The sequence below is a fragment of the Diabrotica undecimpunctata genome, chromosome 3 (assembly GCF_040954645.1).
Source record: "Diabrotica undecimpunctata isolate CICGRU chromosome 3, icDiaUnde3, whole genome shotgun sequence".
In the NCBI taxonomy this organism is placed as follows: domain Eukaryota; kingdom Metazoa; phylum Arthropoda; class Insecta; order Coleoptera; family Chrysomelidae; genus Diabrotica; species Diabrotica undecimpunctata.
Genome location: NC_092805.1, coordinates 115,722,912 through 115,742,399, shown reverse-complemented (window position 1 = coordinate 115,742,399; position 19,488 = coordinate 115,722,912). Strand labels below are relative to the sequence as shown.

At 32.7% G+C, this 19,488-nt stretch overlaps 1 protein-coding gene across 3 annotated transcripts; it reads left to right on the top strand.

Moving 5' to 3' along the window:
* Positions 1–449: 449 nt before the first annotated feature.
* Positions 450–13,149, top strand: LOC140437268 (alpha-endosulfine-like). 3 transcript variants are annotated; one of them, XM_072526694.1, is made up of 2 exons: positions 450–522; positions 3,325–13,149. In XM_072526694.1, exon 2 carries the CDS (start codon positions 3,340–3,342, stop codon positions 3,709–3,711), a length of 372 nt encoding a protein of 123 aa, XP_072382795.1. In that variant the 5' UTR covers positions 450–522; positions 3,325–3,339; the 3' UTR covers positions 3,712–13,149. The 3 variants fall into 3 exon arrangements, with proteins under 3 accessions (XP_072382795.1, XP_072382793.1, XP_072382794.1); XM_072526692.1 differs by having other exon boundaries at positions 467–622; XM_072526693.1 differs by having other exon boundaries at positions 491–679.
* Positions 13,150–19,488: the final 6,339 nt, after the last annotated feature.

The window sequence follows — 19,488 nt, the reverse complement described above, 5'->3', positions numbered from 1 at the left end:
TTTAAATACTATACCTATATTCTAGCTATAGTGTTTGTAATAAATAATAATAAATACATAAATAAATCTTAGCTAATTAAACACTTTCCTTGGAATGTATAGAATAGGAATTATGACAAACTGCCGTTCCAATATAATGCGCAATAAAATTTTTTATACAGGACGGGACCTCTAATATGTAAATTAAAAAAAATTAATTCTTAAAGTTTTTAATCCACATTTTCAAAAAATAACCTTTTCACATTTATCCGATTACGATCCTTCAACTGTCAGATTGAACTAAAATGTCATGCAATAATTCTCGACATTCTTAAAATCCTATATGACGTCAAAATTAGTGACGCAGGGAAAGAAGGGTTTGGGACGGACTTTGTACACCTAGACACTGATGGTGGAATATGGATTCCAAAAACGTTTTGTCTTCATGACATAGCAAAACTGTTTGTTAAATCAATATTTTTAAAATAGACGGTTTTGGTTTTGACATTTGACGTTATAAACAACCCACCAATAATAGTGAAGGTTGGTTAGTTGATTTACCAAATTTTAAAGATTTTTTCTAACTCCTTTATCAGTTGCAAGCAATTTTCTTAAGTTATTATTATTAGAATAAAAAAGTGCAGTAAGTACATGTATAAATAACCTATCGAATAAATATCATGAACAAAATGTCTTACAAGTAACTATTGTTTTTCAATTATGTTTATGATAATTAACTTTCTCATTGAAAATAAAAACAGTTACTCTTTTTACATTTAAACAATATAGGGGTAGTATTTAAAGGGTGGAGTAATAATAAAATTGAAATATGAAATTATTGTCGTTTATCACCTGTCAAACTTGTTCAAACTTGAATTACTAGTTCAATAAATAATTATTGTTACCAATTTGTTAATTTTTAAATTTAAAATATATAAAATAAAAAATCATTATTATGTAAATCAGTTTTTTGCAAACTTTGTTGTGTATATCTCTGTATGTTGTATAATTTAGAAACATGTGGTCACTCTAGTCAGGCTGTTGTTTCTGTAGAAAAAGTAAAAGTAATTTTAAATTGTTGATTTAGACACTACTTTGGTATTGATATTTTTATATTAAATATAAATATGGTAGAAAATATGAACACAGTATTATAAAATATCAATGTTGTTACTAAATATTTTAGTACCAAATCTCTTAAAATAAATATTGATTTATTATTGGTACTTTGCTTATTATCACAAAAATGCAAACCAGAAATTTTTGTCTTTTCTTATGACCACATGACCCATTTTATTTTATCAAAATCCTGAATCTATTTGGGATTTATAGGATTTTTTATACTGTGTCCTCTGGTATACAATATTTCAGCTTTCAGCCTAGAATTCTAATCTAGATTGAAACAGTATTAAGTATGTCATTTGTAAAAACTGCAAGTAAAATTGAAATTGTTTACAAGGCACACCTTTGTTTTAATTAGGATTTCATTGTTATTTGTTTATATTGGATTAATCTAAATAATCCAATCACTTGCAGCATATCCACAAAAAACATTATATGCACATGTGACCCTGTACTAGTCTCCTTCTTTGTTGTAAGCACAACAATATCATGTTGTGCTAGACAGACCTTTGTTTGGTGTCATGCCCCAACTGGCAAGTATTTTCTTGAATATTTGCACTATAGTATTTGAGTTCCTCTTGAGGTCTATTCATTGGCCCTGGTCAGTATTAAAATTTTTATTGTGGCAAGGGAGGGTTTTTGTTTTTCTTAGCTGTTAAATCCACATGCTTTTTATAATCTTTGCAATTAAATTTGATCAGATGTTTTTAGATTTGATAGTCTCTCTGAACGTTCATGGATTGTAGTAAGATGTTTTCCTAACCAGATGTGTTTTCCTCTGTATTTCAGGCAAATTAATGCAATCATAGAGTGGCCATGGGGACTCTTAGTAGCCCTTAAATGGAGTTTAGGCTCACGTGGGCATAACTGGCTAGTGCCAGCTGTAGGAGTGCCAAAAAGCACCATCTGCAACCTGAAAAAGCCTGGATCTAAACAAAATATAACATTTACTGTGAAAGTATACTCAGTCAAGCACTGGGTAAAATGTATATTGGATGAATATGTACTAATAGGGCTGAAGTACTGTAGAAAACAAGCAGGAATTAAACTTAAGCTGCAGACTCTATAGTAAAGAACCTGAAACAGTAGATCATAAGCAGCAACCACTTTTTGGAGACTATCAGGTGGCTCCCAAGAACATATGGTAGCCATCTATCTACTAAAATTGTACAAGCTGGTAAAGGTTCCAGAATTCAGGAAAAGTCTATCATAAATAAATTGCAAGATGTACAATAAGCTAATTGGCTATAGTGTGACTGGTTTATAGCAGACAGCTTCTGAATAAAGCCACTTGTGTTACTTTGAATAAAATTTTGGTGGTTCTCTTGTATGATGGTGAGCTCTGCAAAGACTAGACTTTTCCAGTGGGCAAGGCAACCTTCTTGTATTCAATCAAGTGATTATTTACGCTATGTTTTCTTGTTAAATTGTATACTGCTACCATGACTACAGGGAAAACAGTAAACTCCTGAAGTGGACAACAGTTCCCAGTGATTTTTTGCTAATCTTAGATTGTCTTGTACCAACTTTGTTAATTTCAAGATAGAATTGACTCCTTCATTGTTAAGATTTTACCAATTTGATTTACCACCCTCTCATTTTGGCATCAATTGGTGCCACCCCTAGACTTCCCCAAGAAACTCATTCTTAATTTGATCCTTTTTTGTCGCTACCATTGGTAGTGAATGTGGCACCCACTGTGAACACAGCTTTGTGAAACCCATAACTTTAGAATTCTCTTAAATCTCTTTCAGTTACTTGACGATTTTCCAATACGATATCCTGTATTTTTTCTACAAGTTCTGGTGATGTTGCTGTGTTTGGACATCCTTGATATGGATCGTCTTCAAGGATTGTATGACTGTTTAAATTCAGCAACCAATCTTTCTATTGTACTAATTAAAGGTGAAGAGTCCTTATCCACTTTCAACATTCATTCATTTTCCTTTGCTTTTCAACTTTCTAAAAATAAAAATTCAATGATTGCATGATGCTTGATTTTTTCCATTGTAGAAAAATACTGTGACACACTGATACTACATGGCTGGTAAACACAGTGAATTGACAGATTGAAATAAAATTTCACATATGTTAATATGAAGAGTGTAATAACATTACAAAAAAATTTAGGCTAGTAGCAACACCTCCTCTTATTTAACCACAAAACTTATTGAACGGCATAATATTGTTATATTTGGGCATTAATTGAATGTCTGTTTTTAGTGTAAATTAGAAACAATGAGTGACCAAGAGCAGTCTCCAGTTGAATCTACCCAACCCAATCAATTAACTCCTCAAGAATTAGAGAAACAAGAGGAGGCTAAACTTAAAGCCAAATTCAACATTCCTTCAGGTTTGGGACCAGGTTTAAAAGCAAGTGGGCACTCTGCTTTTTTACAAAAGCGGCTGTCAAAGGGACAAAAATTTTTTGATTCTGGAGATTATCAAATGGCAAAACAAAAGTTTGGCAATATTTCTAACAAAGCAGGACTCCAGTTGCCAGGCCCAACACAGTTTGTAGGCACAGGTGATGCCATCCCCACTCCTGAAACAGTTCCTATAAGAAAAACTTCCATAGTTCAACCTTCAAAATTTAATAATATCAGTTAAAATAGACTGATGCTTTATATCTGTAGCATTTAAGGTTGGTTATGTATTATAAGAATAATTTTGTTGTCCCAATGAACAGTCATTTTGTACAATTAAACTAAAACATGCTGTTTTATTTGTAATACTAGATTATTTGTTAATATTCAAATTTTAGATAATAGCTGGAACTGCTTTGTTATCTTTGATACATTAATCTTACATATATTCATGAAATATATTACATAAATTCGTTTTTATAAATTTTGTGACTGATTTTACAAATGTTTTATTTTTTCAGAAAAATGTATTCTGTGACATTATATTTTGGTAGTTCATTATGTTTTATAATGATTTAAAAGATAGCTTGGTTTTAGCTGTTATTTAAAAATTTTGATTCTACAATAGTTAATGAAGAAAACAATTCGAAACAATAAGATGATAAAAGTGTAAAAGACAACATATGTTTTATTAAATGAAGCGTTTCGACGAATAATGGTCTAGTGAGTGAAAATGTAATATGGAACGTTATTCCACAAATAAAGGTAAAAATCGTTTTTTAAATAATTTTATTAACACAAATTATTATATTTATATGTATTTATATAACATGTGATATAAAATTAAATTATATTATAATTATTATATAATTCTATAAGTAGGTATTTTTTAAATAAACGAAAAAACAGAAAACTATTATGCAAAACAAACAGAAATCAGTTCGTTGACTTTATTTCCAATCAAGGGATACATGCACCTTTGCACTTCTCTTTGCTTTCTCGATTAATGCAAAATATCGATCACAAGGTAAAAAGCTCTGATCCGAGAAGAAAAAATTTTTGTTAATCTCTAGCTGGTGTTATTTTGCCCGGATTTTTATTATTATTTTTACAATGAACCTGATGGTTCATTGTAACATACTTGATCATGCAAGATGCTCTTTCTGTAGACCCTCTTCCTGCGATACATTGATATCATAAGTTCATTACCGCTTTGCTAGTTCTCATATTATATGCAGCAAAGTTGTAGCAGCTAAGTTGCCTTTGGTAGAAGATATCTGAGTGGGACAATGACGGGCAAAATAGAACCTGCTGCACATCAACACAAAGGATGACAGTAGATAAGTTACTTGCTTTAGATTTAACTATCTCCGTTTTAAGTTCTTGATATCCCAAAGAGGCTTTAATTTGATGTAAGTCACTTTCCAGCTGTATTTTCTTCCTGTCATCCTCTGATTTTGCAGAACTCAATTGTATATGGAGGTCATTGCATATTTTACTTGTATCTGATCTAGGAGCGCCAAAACGCAAATTTGCTTGAAAACTGTATTATAAAACGTTTTACTCACAGCAACATTAGGATTTGCATTTTTGACAAATTTAGATTAGGACTCAAGTATTCTTTCTGTGTTTTACCTCGAGAATAGTGTGATTCTTGCCTTGGAAATTTGGTGTATGTTACATAGCCAAGTTTCTACTCTCGTGTAGAATCGCCATTGGCCTATTACGATGCTTGCCTCTCTGATCTATAGAAATATGAACACCAAGTTTAAGTTTGTCTTGTATAGTTTGAATTTGTCTATGGGTGATTTTGAAAACGTCGAATAACATACATAGTTTTGCATACTTTCTTGTTATTAATAAAGTATAAGAATGAACATAACTTTACCGAAGTGCCAGCTGTTTTTCCAGCTCTTCTTCTTTTTGGCTCTTTCATTCTGATACATTTTGTTAAAAACACTGACTGCTCATTGTACGAATGTAAATACAAGAACTTGAAGAGATCCTTTCTCATGGGAAGGCTGAAATGTGAACACATTTGCTTACAAGATTTGCAGCATATGTTTACCTTAAACAAATAACATAAAATTAATAAATCTATATAGAGACGAATGGAAAATTAGTATTTTTTAAATACTCATTTCGTTGTAAAACAAAAAAGAAAAACAAAGTTTTATTTTTAATATTATTTTAATTTTAATAAAATAAAACTTTCACTTGTATTATTTTTTTCTTATTTCTACTTTCATCAGTAGGAGTTGTCTTAGCAGGAACTAATATTTTCGTCTTCCTTGTCGTGTATGCCAGACCCGAATCTCTGCGATTTTTTCTAGAGACATCCTTCCAAGTTTCTATATTTATTTGCCTGGTATTTCTTTCTGATTTATTTAGTCTACGAATATCAGTAGGTGAAAACTGAACATTCTTGGTTTGTTCTACCTCGTTTTCGTTCATAATGTAATAAAACTGCACAGACTACAACCTAAACAATACTACAATGTACACAGACGATAGCTATTCGCACAACAGAACCACACAACAGAATGATTTGTTGATTCGGTACAGTCGAAGCATGCTTGAAGTTGATGTTACATAGACCGTTGTTCCAACTTAAAAATATATTTTCACACTCTCAATATTGGTATACTCGCCCCATCTGTTGGTATATTAACAAACCATAATATTTAGTGGAATCTACACATTTCATAGACCGTTATTCAAACCAAAACTAGATTTCTGATAATTTGTAACATAGACCGTTATTCGTCCGAACGCTTCAAATAATAAATCTCAAACATTAATAGTTAATCTACAAAAGATGCTGAAGAAAATCGGTTTTAATATTTTTAAACAGGTTACTCCAAAGTTAGAACTTAGTATTTTAACATTGATACCAATAGACGAGAATCCATTTTTATCCCTAAATCCAGAACCGGCGTTGTCGAATATTTTAACACTCATGGAATTGCGAAGGTCTCCTCATCAAAAGTACATATTCATCTTTTATTATTGTAAAGTTTATAATTTTATTAAATGGGGAAATATAATCACGATGGGTAAGAAAGGAATTTTCTGATGATTGGATGGCTAAAGGAATGTAATGCAATAATTTTTAAATCATGTCATTCCACGGAATTACTCCATGCAGTGGATAAATCCGCGCCTCGTTGGGGGTAACTCCGTGCATAATTAAAATCGCTACAAACGTTTATTTTTTTATTAAATCTTGTTATACATCGGAGCAGTCTACGTGTACCCATCCAGAATACAGCGTGCAGCTGTACCATAGTTCATTATCTTTACCAAATTCCCTGCATATAACACAAATGTTTTCCGTAGAATTGACATCTACATTAAGTTCATCATAGTCGCAAATTTGTTTTTCATTAAATGATTCTTTCGTAGTTAACTGTCATCAAATTTTACTTTTCATATATGTAATTTTTTGGTTTTTGGGGTTCCCATACTTTTTATATTTTTATTTTTTAAAACATTTTTGGATTTTATCTTTGAACTGAAGCCGCAATTTTTATGTTGTTTAGTTATCATTTCCTTCTGCCTTTTTTCTTATCAGCTGAGATGACTCTGTGTATTGAGAAATTACGCTGAAGAATTATGAGTGTTAGGATTTTTGGGAAATGACTGGGAACAACCATTAGATAATGATTGAGAGTGAATATGAGATGGACCAGAACCCACTAACGTCTTCACCTTCTTTATCGATTATGTGCGGTTGAACATATTCCTCTGATAAAACCGGAGCAAATTCTTCATTTGATTTACCTAATTCATTGTGGAACTTATCTGAACCCAACGGAAAAATTCCCGCAACTTTAAAACCAGATATGGCTTTATTTAAATATTTCAGCTAATTTATAGTGAGTTATTTTTTCAAACGGATGTGCTCTCATGTATATGTCACAGTTTGTTATACCTAGGCTTTTTTGTGGGGAGCATAAAATGCCAAATTTACAACACAATGCCATTGTTTTTGCACAAATCATATTATGCCAATGATATATAGCTGGAATGATTGTCTAGAATTAAGAGTACCGGTTTTTCTTTGGATGGTTTTGCATGGTGTTGAAAATGTTTTAGCCACTCCGTAAATAGCGCTTCATTTATCCAGCCATTATCTGAACATCTATAGAAATCACCTCCTGGGCCATTTCTTTGGGAGTTCTTCAGTCATTATTTTCCTGGGAAAATGAACATTGGTGGTACATAAGACCCTGAAGCACTGAATGAACAAGGAATAGTGATCGTTTTACCTCTACTCGTTTTCGGCCTTTTTCTTCCAATATATTTACTGGCTTTAGTGGTAATACCGGTCTCATCAGTATTATAAATACGGTCTTGAGTAGATTTATATTTATTGATAAGTTTTAACATTATTAAAAAAGAATTTAACTTCTACCAAATTGGATGCGGTAATTCTATTAAGACTTGTAGCTTCAGGCTGGCGTAACTTGATTTGTGGATTTCGCTTCGTGAATAGTGCTAACCAATCTCTTCCTGCCGTTTTTTTCTACATTAAAAACATGTTTTATATTATTTTTCTCGGCGTAGGTGAACACAAGTCTCGTTTACCTGGAGATAAACCAAAAAACATTTTGGATAATTTTAAAATGTACTCCTTCAATTCTGCTTCCTGTTTTTCTAAAAATACAGGTTTTCGGTCCAAAATCCCATTTGTTCTTTTATTAACTCAATAATTCCCAAATTTCTTAGCCTTTCGTTTTGGCTATATTCTGCATCCAACGTAATTTTAATCCACAGCCGATATATGGAAGTACATATTTCTGCAACTTACATATTTTCACAAAAGACTATATTTTTGTAAAAAATTTAGATAAGTACATTTTTTTGGATGCCTTAAAGGTATCTACTAAAAAAATCAGATATGTATATTATTTATTTATGTAGGAAATTAAGGAAATAGTCTTTTCTAGTGAGTTCTATCTACATTCGCAAATTTAATTAATGATGATTCCCTAAATCTGCCACAATTTTTCCCCCAAAAAATCCCCCATCCATTTTAGCTTATAAAAATTCCCCCAGACCCTTTGAAATTACCCCAAAAATGGGGGAAAATACCCCAATCTGGCAACTCTGGTCTCGACTTACGTCTCGGGACAGTCAGTGCGGAGCCACGACTACAAGCGTTTATAGGCGATGCCAACCGGCATCGGTTTTGAATACGTGTTCGATGTTTTGAATATTTCGACGTCTCGAACAAAAACTAACATTGATATTGAGCAGTTTAGAATTGAACCATTTTGGACAAGCTTAAAACTCAACAATGTTTAGAATTTTTGGCAAGTAAAACAAGATTAGTATTATATAATTCATGAATATACTTAAAGGTTAAAGATGTATAAGAAAGATTATTATATCTGAATTAACCTTTTCAAAATTCGGACGATGATTGTAAGATTTATGTCTAAAGAGTATCCGGGCGCGATGCTGAATATTCGCAAATTTCCCAATCATAGTTGACTTTGTTTTTTGCGTTTGTTTTTAACATGTTTCGATAAATTCTTTTTTAAAGAGAAAGAACCTGCAACATAATTTATCATTTTTAAATTAGTTATATAAAATCGCCGCTAAACATCGCCGTTTTAAAGCAAGTTGATTTCAGAACTAAGCAGTCTTAGAAACAGGAGCAGTCTGGAAAATTAATCTTCACTGATTTTAACACACATTTTTGCATTGGCACAGGCTATAAACGCTTGTAGTCGTGGCTCCGCACTGGCTGTCTCAAGACACAAGTCACTGTCTCGAGGACAGCGGGAAGTGATGCGTAGTAGAGATGGTCTTGTACAGTTTATCATAATATGTAACAGTTTGAAGTTAAATGTGTCATTTACATTTCCGTATTAACATTTTCGTATATGTAACAGTTTACTTATTGCGCGGATTTACCCATTGCTCGCAATTTCCCCGTTTTTAAAAGCCACGAAAAGTTCACTAGGTTATAATGGGACTAGTGTTGCCCAAATGCAAGAACAAGACGAGACTTAGACAGTCTTGGTCTTGGTCTTGCGGCAATGCACCTGGTCTTGGTCTTGGTCTTGGTATTGCACTTCCGGTCTTGGTCTCGGTCTTGGTCTTGCAGCAAGAGTCTTGCAAGTCTTGCAGTTACCTCTAAGCCTATTGCTATTTATTAAACGTTACTTTAGATCTTAGAACAACGTAACAGAGTAAGTACATTTTAAGCTTGAATTAACATAGCCATAATAAAGCCATATTAAAGGTCGGAGAAGAACGCCATGGCTTAGAAATCTGAGAGATTGGTTTAACAGATCCTCTGCATCTCTTTTCCGAGCTGCCGTCAACATATTACTATAGCCAATTTGATAGCCAACGCTCGACAATCGAGCTCGGCACATGAAGAAGAAGAATAATAATAAAGACCAACCAAATTAATAAATGTCTAAACAACTGACATCGGGTGGGGTTTGAAGCCAGGATCTAAGCGATCTGTGCCTATGCTCCAATTAACTCATCTATCTACCATGCCCCACGGAAGTCAATCTGTTTCTTAATAAACGTTTGCATTTACTATGCTTACATGTGCTAAAACGTATTTAAAACACAAAAAAAAAACAGGCATCAGCATGCCTGTACTTTAAAGAATATTATCTGCCTAGAAAGGGATTGATGGACATGATGGGCAAAAAATCCACATACATGTATCAAGGGCACAGATTTTTTAGGTGATCAGATAACAAACTATAATCCACTTAGTAAAGCAAAATAAATATTTTTACCAATCTTATTTTTACTTTTATATAAAAAACTAACTTATAGTTAAATAAAAAATAAAGTATAAAGAAAAAAATAAAGAATAGGTAAAAAAGCAATGATAATCAAAAGAAGTTGTTTTAAATTAAGGAGATACCTACCTACTTAATAAATACATTAATTTACCAAACTAAAATAGTAGGTAGATAATATATGTAATTGGTAATAAGGTAATATAAGTATATTTTTTACATCTCCACTTTTTCTAGCGGTTATTAAAAAGCTTGTAATATCTCCACCGAATTTTGGTTTTTTAGGAAGAAATATTTGTAATTCCTTTTTGTGAAAAGATATTAGATGCTTCCTTAAACCTGACGTGTTTCTGGTGTTCATTTTCATTTCAACCTTCCTATGTAGGCACAATTTACACAAAACAATTTGGGATGCAAAAATTATTTCGAAAACTCATCAAATTTGCTTTTAGATCTATAACTCCAACGCTCATTACTCCCACTAAAACTATTTGAATCTTTGTCCCTCATGTCAAATTGTAAACTTGTCACTCTGGGAACAACAAGGATTAGATGAAAAACAATTATTACATTAGACTCAAAGGAAAGCTCAATTGGGAATGAAGTTAAGTGATGTCGAAAAACTAACTACTATACTACTATAATTTATGTTCGTTACTATCCAATACCCTAAGTATCTAATAACAAACCGAGAATTATATATCGTTACTTCGTTATTCTAAATACTTCGGTATTTTGTTTACACGGTAGGCGACATTATCTGTTATTAATTTATTTGTCTCGTTACTTTTGACTCTTTCAGCAAATTTTCTTTAACCGAATGATCTCATCGCACACTCAGCAGAAACAATTTATAGCCTTAGGCCGATAAGATTTGTTTATTTAGATTACTCCTGAATAGCTAGGGTGACATATTTTAAAAAATATCGATACGATATTACTGTCGGCGTCGCAATGTAAGAAGATAATTTTTATGATTAGAGAGCGGCTATTCTCAAAATATGTACAATTAATTTCAGAGCGAAGAAGTCTGCTGGAAAATGTACAAAATATTTGATTTTTACATTGTAATTATGACCTCTGAGCACGTGTCAAATGTGTTTTTTTTTTTAATTTTAATTCGGTATGTATGTTTATGGTATTGTTTGTAATTCGCATAAGTCCAGTTTTTCAAATTTTATTACATATTTTTTTGCATCTCATAGAGTCTTTAAGCATATACCCGAACTACTATACTCGCTAAAACCACACTCAGTCCTAACTGCAAGACGCAAGAGTCTCGCAGGCTTAGTCTTGTTCTTGCTTAAATCTTGCATGGTCAGTCTTGGTCTTGGTCTTGCTAAAATTAGGCGGTCTTGGTCTTGGTCTTGGTCTTGCAAAAACGCAAGAACAAGACCAAGACTGCAAGACCAAGACCGATTTTGGGCAACACTAAATGGGACTTAAGACGCCTCATAATAAATTAAGTTTAACGAATGTAAAATAGAGCCATTGAGTTTCTTCTGCTATATAAATAGTTCTACATCTTTCATTTACGGCATCCACTTTGTGTTATTGTAAAATGAAAAAATTTCAGTGACACCATTATCAATATGAATGTAGTCATGCATCGAAAAAATCATAATAACCACTTCATTTTTCTTGGGTATTCAGGAAAAACAATGTTTGTTACTTATAAAGCCATATATTATGGACCCGATCTGTCTAGTTTTAGAAGATAGAAATTCTTTTTACGATACGTGAGCTTTATTGAGTGATACCAATTATCGCCTGCAAATATAGGCTTACAAAGACGAACAACAGCTTGCGTTGGAATGGAAAGCTATTTTTCTTCTGTAATATTGTTTAGAGAATATGTGACCTTGCCACAGCGAATATTTGAATTTATATGGTGGATGCAATCATCAACGAGGTATTGTCCGTTCAGGTCATATTTTAGCGGTTTGCTTGGTAAATACATCTTAAATTTGAACTAACTCCTAAAGTCGCCAAGCATTTAAAATTTGAAAACAGCAGTTAATAGCAAAAGTCGCGGGAAACCATTGATTTTAATATGACTTAGTTATCTGTATCCTATGCGTTTTTCATTGATCATCATCAATGGCGTTACAATTTTTCGTGAGTCTTTATCGCGTTTACAATTCCCTTCCATTTTTGTCGGTCCTATGTCAACATTTCCTATTTTCTCCAGATCTTCTCTGAGTTCATCTTTTTTCTAACCCTTAAAACAGATCTACTCCCATCTCGTCTTTCCCAAAACACATTGTTTATTTTATAAGTTACTCATCATTGGTTGTCTTGAAATTAATTTTCTCTGAATTTTCAAATTTGTGTATTGGACAACGGTGTCTATTATATATTTAGAGGAGATTAGCCGCCGCACGGTTCATCGGTCCAATGATTTGAAAAGCATTTTAGGTCCTCGTAACGTCAATATATCATGGACTGGTGCTCTTACATTTCGTGTTGGGTCAGTGGTTTGTTTTTTAGATATTGTGGCAGATCTCTTCAGTAGCACTAACCTGCAGTTAAGCTAGGTCACTCTCATGAAAGGTACTAAACTCGCTCACCGTTTCATGATCGTTTGCAATACCACAAGTTAGGATCGGTAACTTTAATTTTTTGTTCTGTTTTTGCATTCCAGTCGCGCACTTCAAACACCAAGATTGAGCACGCCACGATACCCTCCTAGATCTGAACAACGCACTCCATCTAATCAACAAATACGTCAGTTACGAAACACTTTATTTCTGCTAGAATTCACGGAACCCGCAACGCTGGTTAAGATTTAATATCCCTCACGTGTTACTTTTCCATGTCAAAAATGATAATGGAGTTGCCAGCCTCTGGTTTCTGTCATTTAAATATATAAGTTGTTAGAACCCAGATCTTCCCACATTGTGGTAAGAGAAAAGATGAGATTCCCATATTACACTCAATTCTCTAGCTACCTTTTGACACCGTCAAACGAGCAATGATTTTCAAAACTTCTTTATTTCTGCTGTAGCTCCAAAGCATTTATCACTTATTCTTACCAGCATACTTTAATCTAATAAGCGAGAAAGAAATGCTATCAGAAATCTCACTTAATTCAGATGTCCTTATAAAGTCAAATAAACATTAGACTTGTACTTGATTTCTGCTTAAATCTGCCCTAAGGAAAATATTTAGATTTAAAACAAGTATCAAAAACATCTCATTTATAGTAATTTACTTTTATTACAAGTGAGGAGCTAGATAATTTTATCGACTCGATCATTTTGAGTTATCTTTAGTTGACTTACTAGAAAATTTTGCTAAGACACTTTTTAAAAATTTAAAATAATCCTTTACTTCGCAATCTTTTGTAGATTAGTTAGTTCCGTTTATTTAAGATCCGTAGATTGATATTATTTTAGAAATAAAAAAGATACAATAGTTTTTTAGTAAGGAAAATATCAGTTTCATTGCTTCTAGTAGTCTTTTTAGGTTAATCCCCAAATATCTATCAATGTAGCTGTATTCAGGAAGACATAAATGTATCTAAGATTTGTTATCTGCTGTGTTATTGCAATTTGTACAAAGAAAAAATGATAATCCTCACCCTGAAGATAGCTATAAACAAAAACTTAAAAAATGAAGTTTTTGTTCTTATTTTTGTAAAACTTGGGATTGACTTGTATATTTTAAATTACTGTGACTATGTTCTTACGAATATTTGAATAAACATATAGATACAGAATATAATCCATCATTACATTATTTTTGCAACAAAAACAATAGATCTTTGTACTAAGTACAGTTTTTGTTTTACCACAACACAGTAACTTTTTGAACTTGTTTTCCATTTTTTTTAAGTGAATAGCAAGAATGTACTTATTGAAAGATATTTTTTAATAATAAAAGAAATGAAATATACCTTGCGTTTAATAGTGCATAAAACAAAAATTTAATAACAAAGGAAATAATATTTTTCTTATTTGTTTTAAAAATCTACAATTTAAAAAATATCAACGTTAGTGCTGTTCAATCGTAGTTTATCTTTTAATTAAAACGAATTAGTACTCTTATCCTTCTTTAGGACTCTTCCTTTTTATTCTTCTGCAATTAGTAGTTTTGCCGTTCTTTCTAGTATTTACCTTCAGTTGATCCGTATGTCCAACTTTGATTTTATTTGAATATATAAAATACATCCAGATTTTCGAATTCTATTGCAATATCCTACAGTAAAGTAAGAGTAAAATCAGAAAGCAAGAATAAGAATCGAAGGAGAACTGACAGAGGAAGTAAGTATAGAGGAGTTCGACAGGGTTGCATACTTTTACTACTCTTATTCAACGTCTACAGTGAAGTGATATTTCAAGAAGCTTTATTGGATATTGTGGAAGGTATTTTTTTTGGTCGACGGAAATAGCATTAATAATATTAGATATGCGGACGATACGGTCATATTTGCAAGTGACATGGAAGATCTACAGTACATAATACAACATGTATACAATGCATGTGAAAGGTACGGACTGCAAATGAATCTCAAGAAAACGAAATCAATGATATTCTCAAAAAAACCACAACATGTAGATAAACTGATCATCAATAATACAACGATCGAAAGAGTAACAACATATAAATATTTAGGAACGTGGCTAACCGAAGATGGAGATCAAACAAAAGAAATCAGATCTAGAATAGAAATGGCAAGAAACAAGTTCATAAAATTGAAGAACTTACTTTGCAACCGTAACCTTAATCTAGAGATCCGCACAAGAATGCTACGTTGTTATGTGTTTTCTACTTTACTATACGGCATGGAAGCGTGGACAATAAGACAGTCTGAAATCAAAAAATTAAACTCCTTTGAGATGTGGTGCTATAGGAGAATCCACAGAATATCGTGGAGTAAAAAAGTAACTAATATAGAGGTGTTACAAAGAATGAAGAAAGAATGCGAAGTCATAAAAACTGTTAAAATTAGAAAGATTCAATATCTGGGTCATATAATGAGGGGCAAGAAGTACGTATTACTTAGATTAATTATGCAAGGGAAGAGAAACCCAGGACGATGCAAAATATCCTGGCTAAGAAATTTGAGAGAGTGGTTCGGTTGCAGCTCATTAGAATTATTCAGAAGCCAATAAAATTAAAATAGCGATGATGATTTCCAACCTCCGATAGGAGAAGGAACCTGAAGAAGAAGACAGTAAAGTAGAGATAGTGCAACCACTCCTGACTACGGCGCAGCAGACGAAATTTGGTTCAGTCGCTACTTTCATGCGAAACACAGTGTACTAGTGTGTCTTAAAAGTATTGACTAAAAAATTTGGTTATTCGTTTTGTTGACTTTGCAGTGTTAACTCAACCCATTTGTGTAAATTTTCACTCATTTCCCTGTCGTTTACTCTAAATTAATTAAATCAAATTTATTAAAAACTGTCTGTCTCAAGACACATTTGTTTAATTCACTAATTCAACGGGTAAGTCTAATAATTATTACTTATCATTTAAGATTTGAGAAATGTATAATAGGATAGGTAGGTACTGTATAATAAATTAAAAGAGAAATTATAATACATTAAAATAAAATTCCTTCATTTATTTTGTTTCTTAAGACTGGTACAAAACAATAAAAATTGGAGTCTACTTCAATTGATTTGTTAATATTTTATTTTTGATAATCTCTTTTCCAAAACTACTTCAAATTTTACCATTTATATTGTTTATCCTTTAGAAAAAATATTTTTGTTCCGACAAAAAGAGAGATCTTCCAAGAAGCAATCTGGCAAGTTTCAAATATGATCTTGAATAGAGTTTGCATCTTTTTTTTAGAACTACAAAAAACATATCGCCCATGTCTCTTCGATTATAAAATGGGAGCCAGCTGTCCCAGTTCATGGCTTCTGTAATACTGGCCCAGGTTTCTTTCTTTCAGTAAATGTACTAATTAACGTATCTGCTAATTTACTTCTAAATTGTAATGCAGTGATCGGCTTCATACTAACATTTGCCATTTTTAGGGTTTCTTTATAAACTTCTCTAATAGAATAGTTTTAGCCACCAAAGGCGAGATTTCCATGCAACTGAATAATTCCCATGATGATGATCAAACAAATATACTTTCCCCATATGCCTATTATAACATTCAATAGCTTTTGAAAATGGCACACTATCTCTCTCTGTCCGGTTTTTTAGTTCCAATACTTGAATTTGACTCGTATAATCGTGTCTGTTACTAGTAACAAATACACATTTTAGTCCCCATTTTTTCATTTGCATACTGAAGCAACAGAATTGGATTTATGCCAAAGTAATTATTTACCAGTGCATATTAAATGTTTTGGAAATATAGAAAAACCTAAATATAGTCCTCATCGAATGCAAAATGTTCAATTTATATCTACTCACTGGGTCAGGTTCTCGGTCTTATTGGTTTGATTATGTAAGTGTACGTTTGTATAGTGTGTTAATAAGCAATTTACACAAGCAATTATTTCGAGCAAGATAATTATTATTTAAAATTTCTTGGTCCTGATAAAAGAGAGACGCGTGCATACTCCACAGTAGCTGGAATCATCATTCTGTGACAATACCTGTTAAAGTGTGCTTTTTTACGTACATCTAAAGATGAGGTCCTGGTCGAATATCTATAGTTAGTATGGATGTTTAACTTTTTGAAGATGAAGTTTCAAATAAATTATCATCAGTATCTTCATCTCTTCCAAATTCCGAATCACAGTATTCAAAGCCATCAAGATTCGCTGCGATCTTTTCTAATGCAGCTAGAGAACGTCTTGCTGACATTCTCTAGCTGCTGAACGTCTTGAAATGACAATGATTTCGTTCAGTCTTTTACCAATATATAATATAATTTCCAAATATTTTCCCAGTTATGATTTTATCACAGGTTTAATACTAAAAAATTTACCTGAAATTGCCAACAGGCTAATACAATATATTTTCAACGCTATTATAAAAATTGGTTACTTTCCTGTCATGTGGAAAGTAGCTAAAATAATTATGGTGCCAAAACCTGGCAAAGACCCAAATGAGGTCTAATCATACTGTCCAATAAGTCTACCAACTCTCGCAAATCTTTTTGAAAAGATCTTTATCATTAGAATCGAACCTATTATCTTGGAAAATACCTTAATACCAATTGGGCTTTAGACAAAATCATGGTACCATCTAGCAAATACAAAGAGTAGTCAGAACAGCTAGAGATGCCGTTGAAAACAAGTCCTACAGTTCAGCTGCCTTCCCAGCCGTCTCGCAGACATTTGACAAGGTTTGGCATAATGGTCTAACTTTCAAAATCAAGTCACTTTTACCTCTTACCATAGCCAAAATTCTACAGTCATATAACAGATATATCCTTAATTAATCATGGCGAAGCTTGATTCCCTATATAGTAGTGTACTTGTTCCAATCCTGTATTTCCTGTCTACGTACGCAGATGATACCGTAATAATGGCCACTTATGTGAATCTAAGATTACCATCTATACATTTGCAAAACCATTTAAACCAATTAGAAAATTGGTTAAAACTATGGCGTATCAAAGTAAATAATTCTAAATCGACTCACATCACCTTCTCGTTAAAAAGAGAACTGCCCTCTGGTATCTATAAACAAAAAATTACTACCTGCTACGAACGATGTTAAATATCTGGGTATCCACATAGATAATCACCTAAATTGGGGAAAACATATATGGTTAAAACGATTACAACTGGGCATGCTTTACAAGAAAATGTACTGGCTTATGAATCGTAAGTCAGGTTTAAGTATTCAAAACAAATTTCTATATAAGGCAATACTAGGACCGGTATGGATGTACGGGATTCAAATCTGGGAAACTGCCATATGCAAAGACTACAAAGATTCCAATCCAGATTTCTTCGTGACGTCTGCAATGCCCCATGGTATGTGGCAAACAATGTGTTCATTATGACCTGAATGTTAAACTGTTGAAAGAAGCAATCGTCACTCAGTGTTCAAACTACTTGAAGATACTATCATCTCATCCACTCGCCAACGATTTCCTGACGCCACCACTGCTTAGAAGACTTAAAAGGTTGGATCCTCTAGACCTCTCCCCGCTAGGAACTAGATAGAAGTTATTTATTTGTAAAAAAGTCAAAAATTTGGTAATGTAAACTAAATACCTATAGATAAAAGGTACTCACCACTCCCCCTGTATTGATAACTCCCACTCACCACTATATTGATAACAGATTGCAATAAATAAATGAAGTTAAAAAAATATTTTCTTAGCGTTTAAAAATTAAATTTGATTTCAAAGTTCTATATGTTAACATTTTATTTATCTTGCATTTACTGATAGAACAAACACTAAAAAATTAAAACTGTGTTTGTTACATAAATATTTATTTTTATATAGAATTTTTTAATTATTTTATATATTTAAATATACGTATGGTAAAAAAATTAAGTTTTTCTGCCTACTTCCTCAAACAAAATCAAATTTAATTTATAAGTAATACTGAGTAATATAACAAGATTACTTACACCATAATTTTGTCGATAATTTTACGAAAGAAAAAAACACCGCAAGGCACTAACAGTCGCCGTTACTAATTCACACGAATAGCTTTGTCTACTGCGAGCAACCCAAACTTGTTTCCAACTAAAACTATCGACATGCGCGCTCCTGGTATATCTACCAGAAAACATTGTGTATGTACTTATTAAACTTTAATGAGCGCATAGCCGATCATGCCATTATAGCCCTAATTACTATGCGGTATATATAACTACCAGCAACCGTTAAAAGTGCTTATCCCACAAAACCAAAACACGGCACCCACATAAAATAAGCATATTCATCAAGAAACCTTTTCCAGAGTAGGTAAGCGGAAAGTTGTTCTGGTTTAGACACATTCATGTTTCACCTTAACAAACCGACAAATCAGGCAAAGATCAGGAGTTCAAGACGTCATCGAAAGAACCACGACGCTTAAGTAGAACTGGGTAGGGCACTTAGTCAGAACACAAGACGTATTATGGAATGGAGGCCCAGAAACTATAAATTAAGCGGAGGACGACCACCGACGATATAAAACGTGTAACGGGAAACTGGCTACAAGCGGCCCAGTGTAGAGAACACTGGAAAGAACTGAAGGAGGCCTATGTCCACCAGTGGACGCGATTGGCTGATTGATGATGTTTCACCTGTGGATACGTTGACCGTTTCAGATATCGTGCATGAATTCATTCCGGCTTTTGATTTTCATCCCTGGGTATGT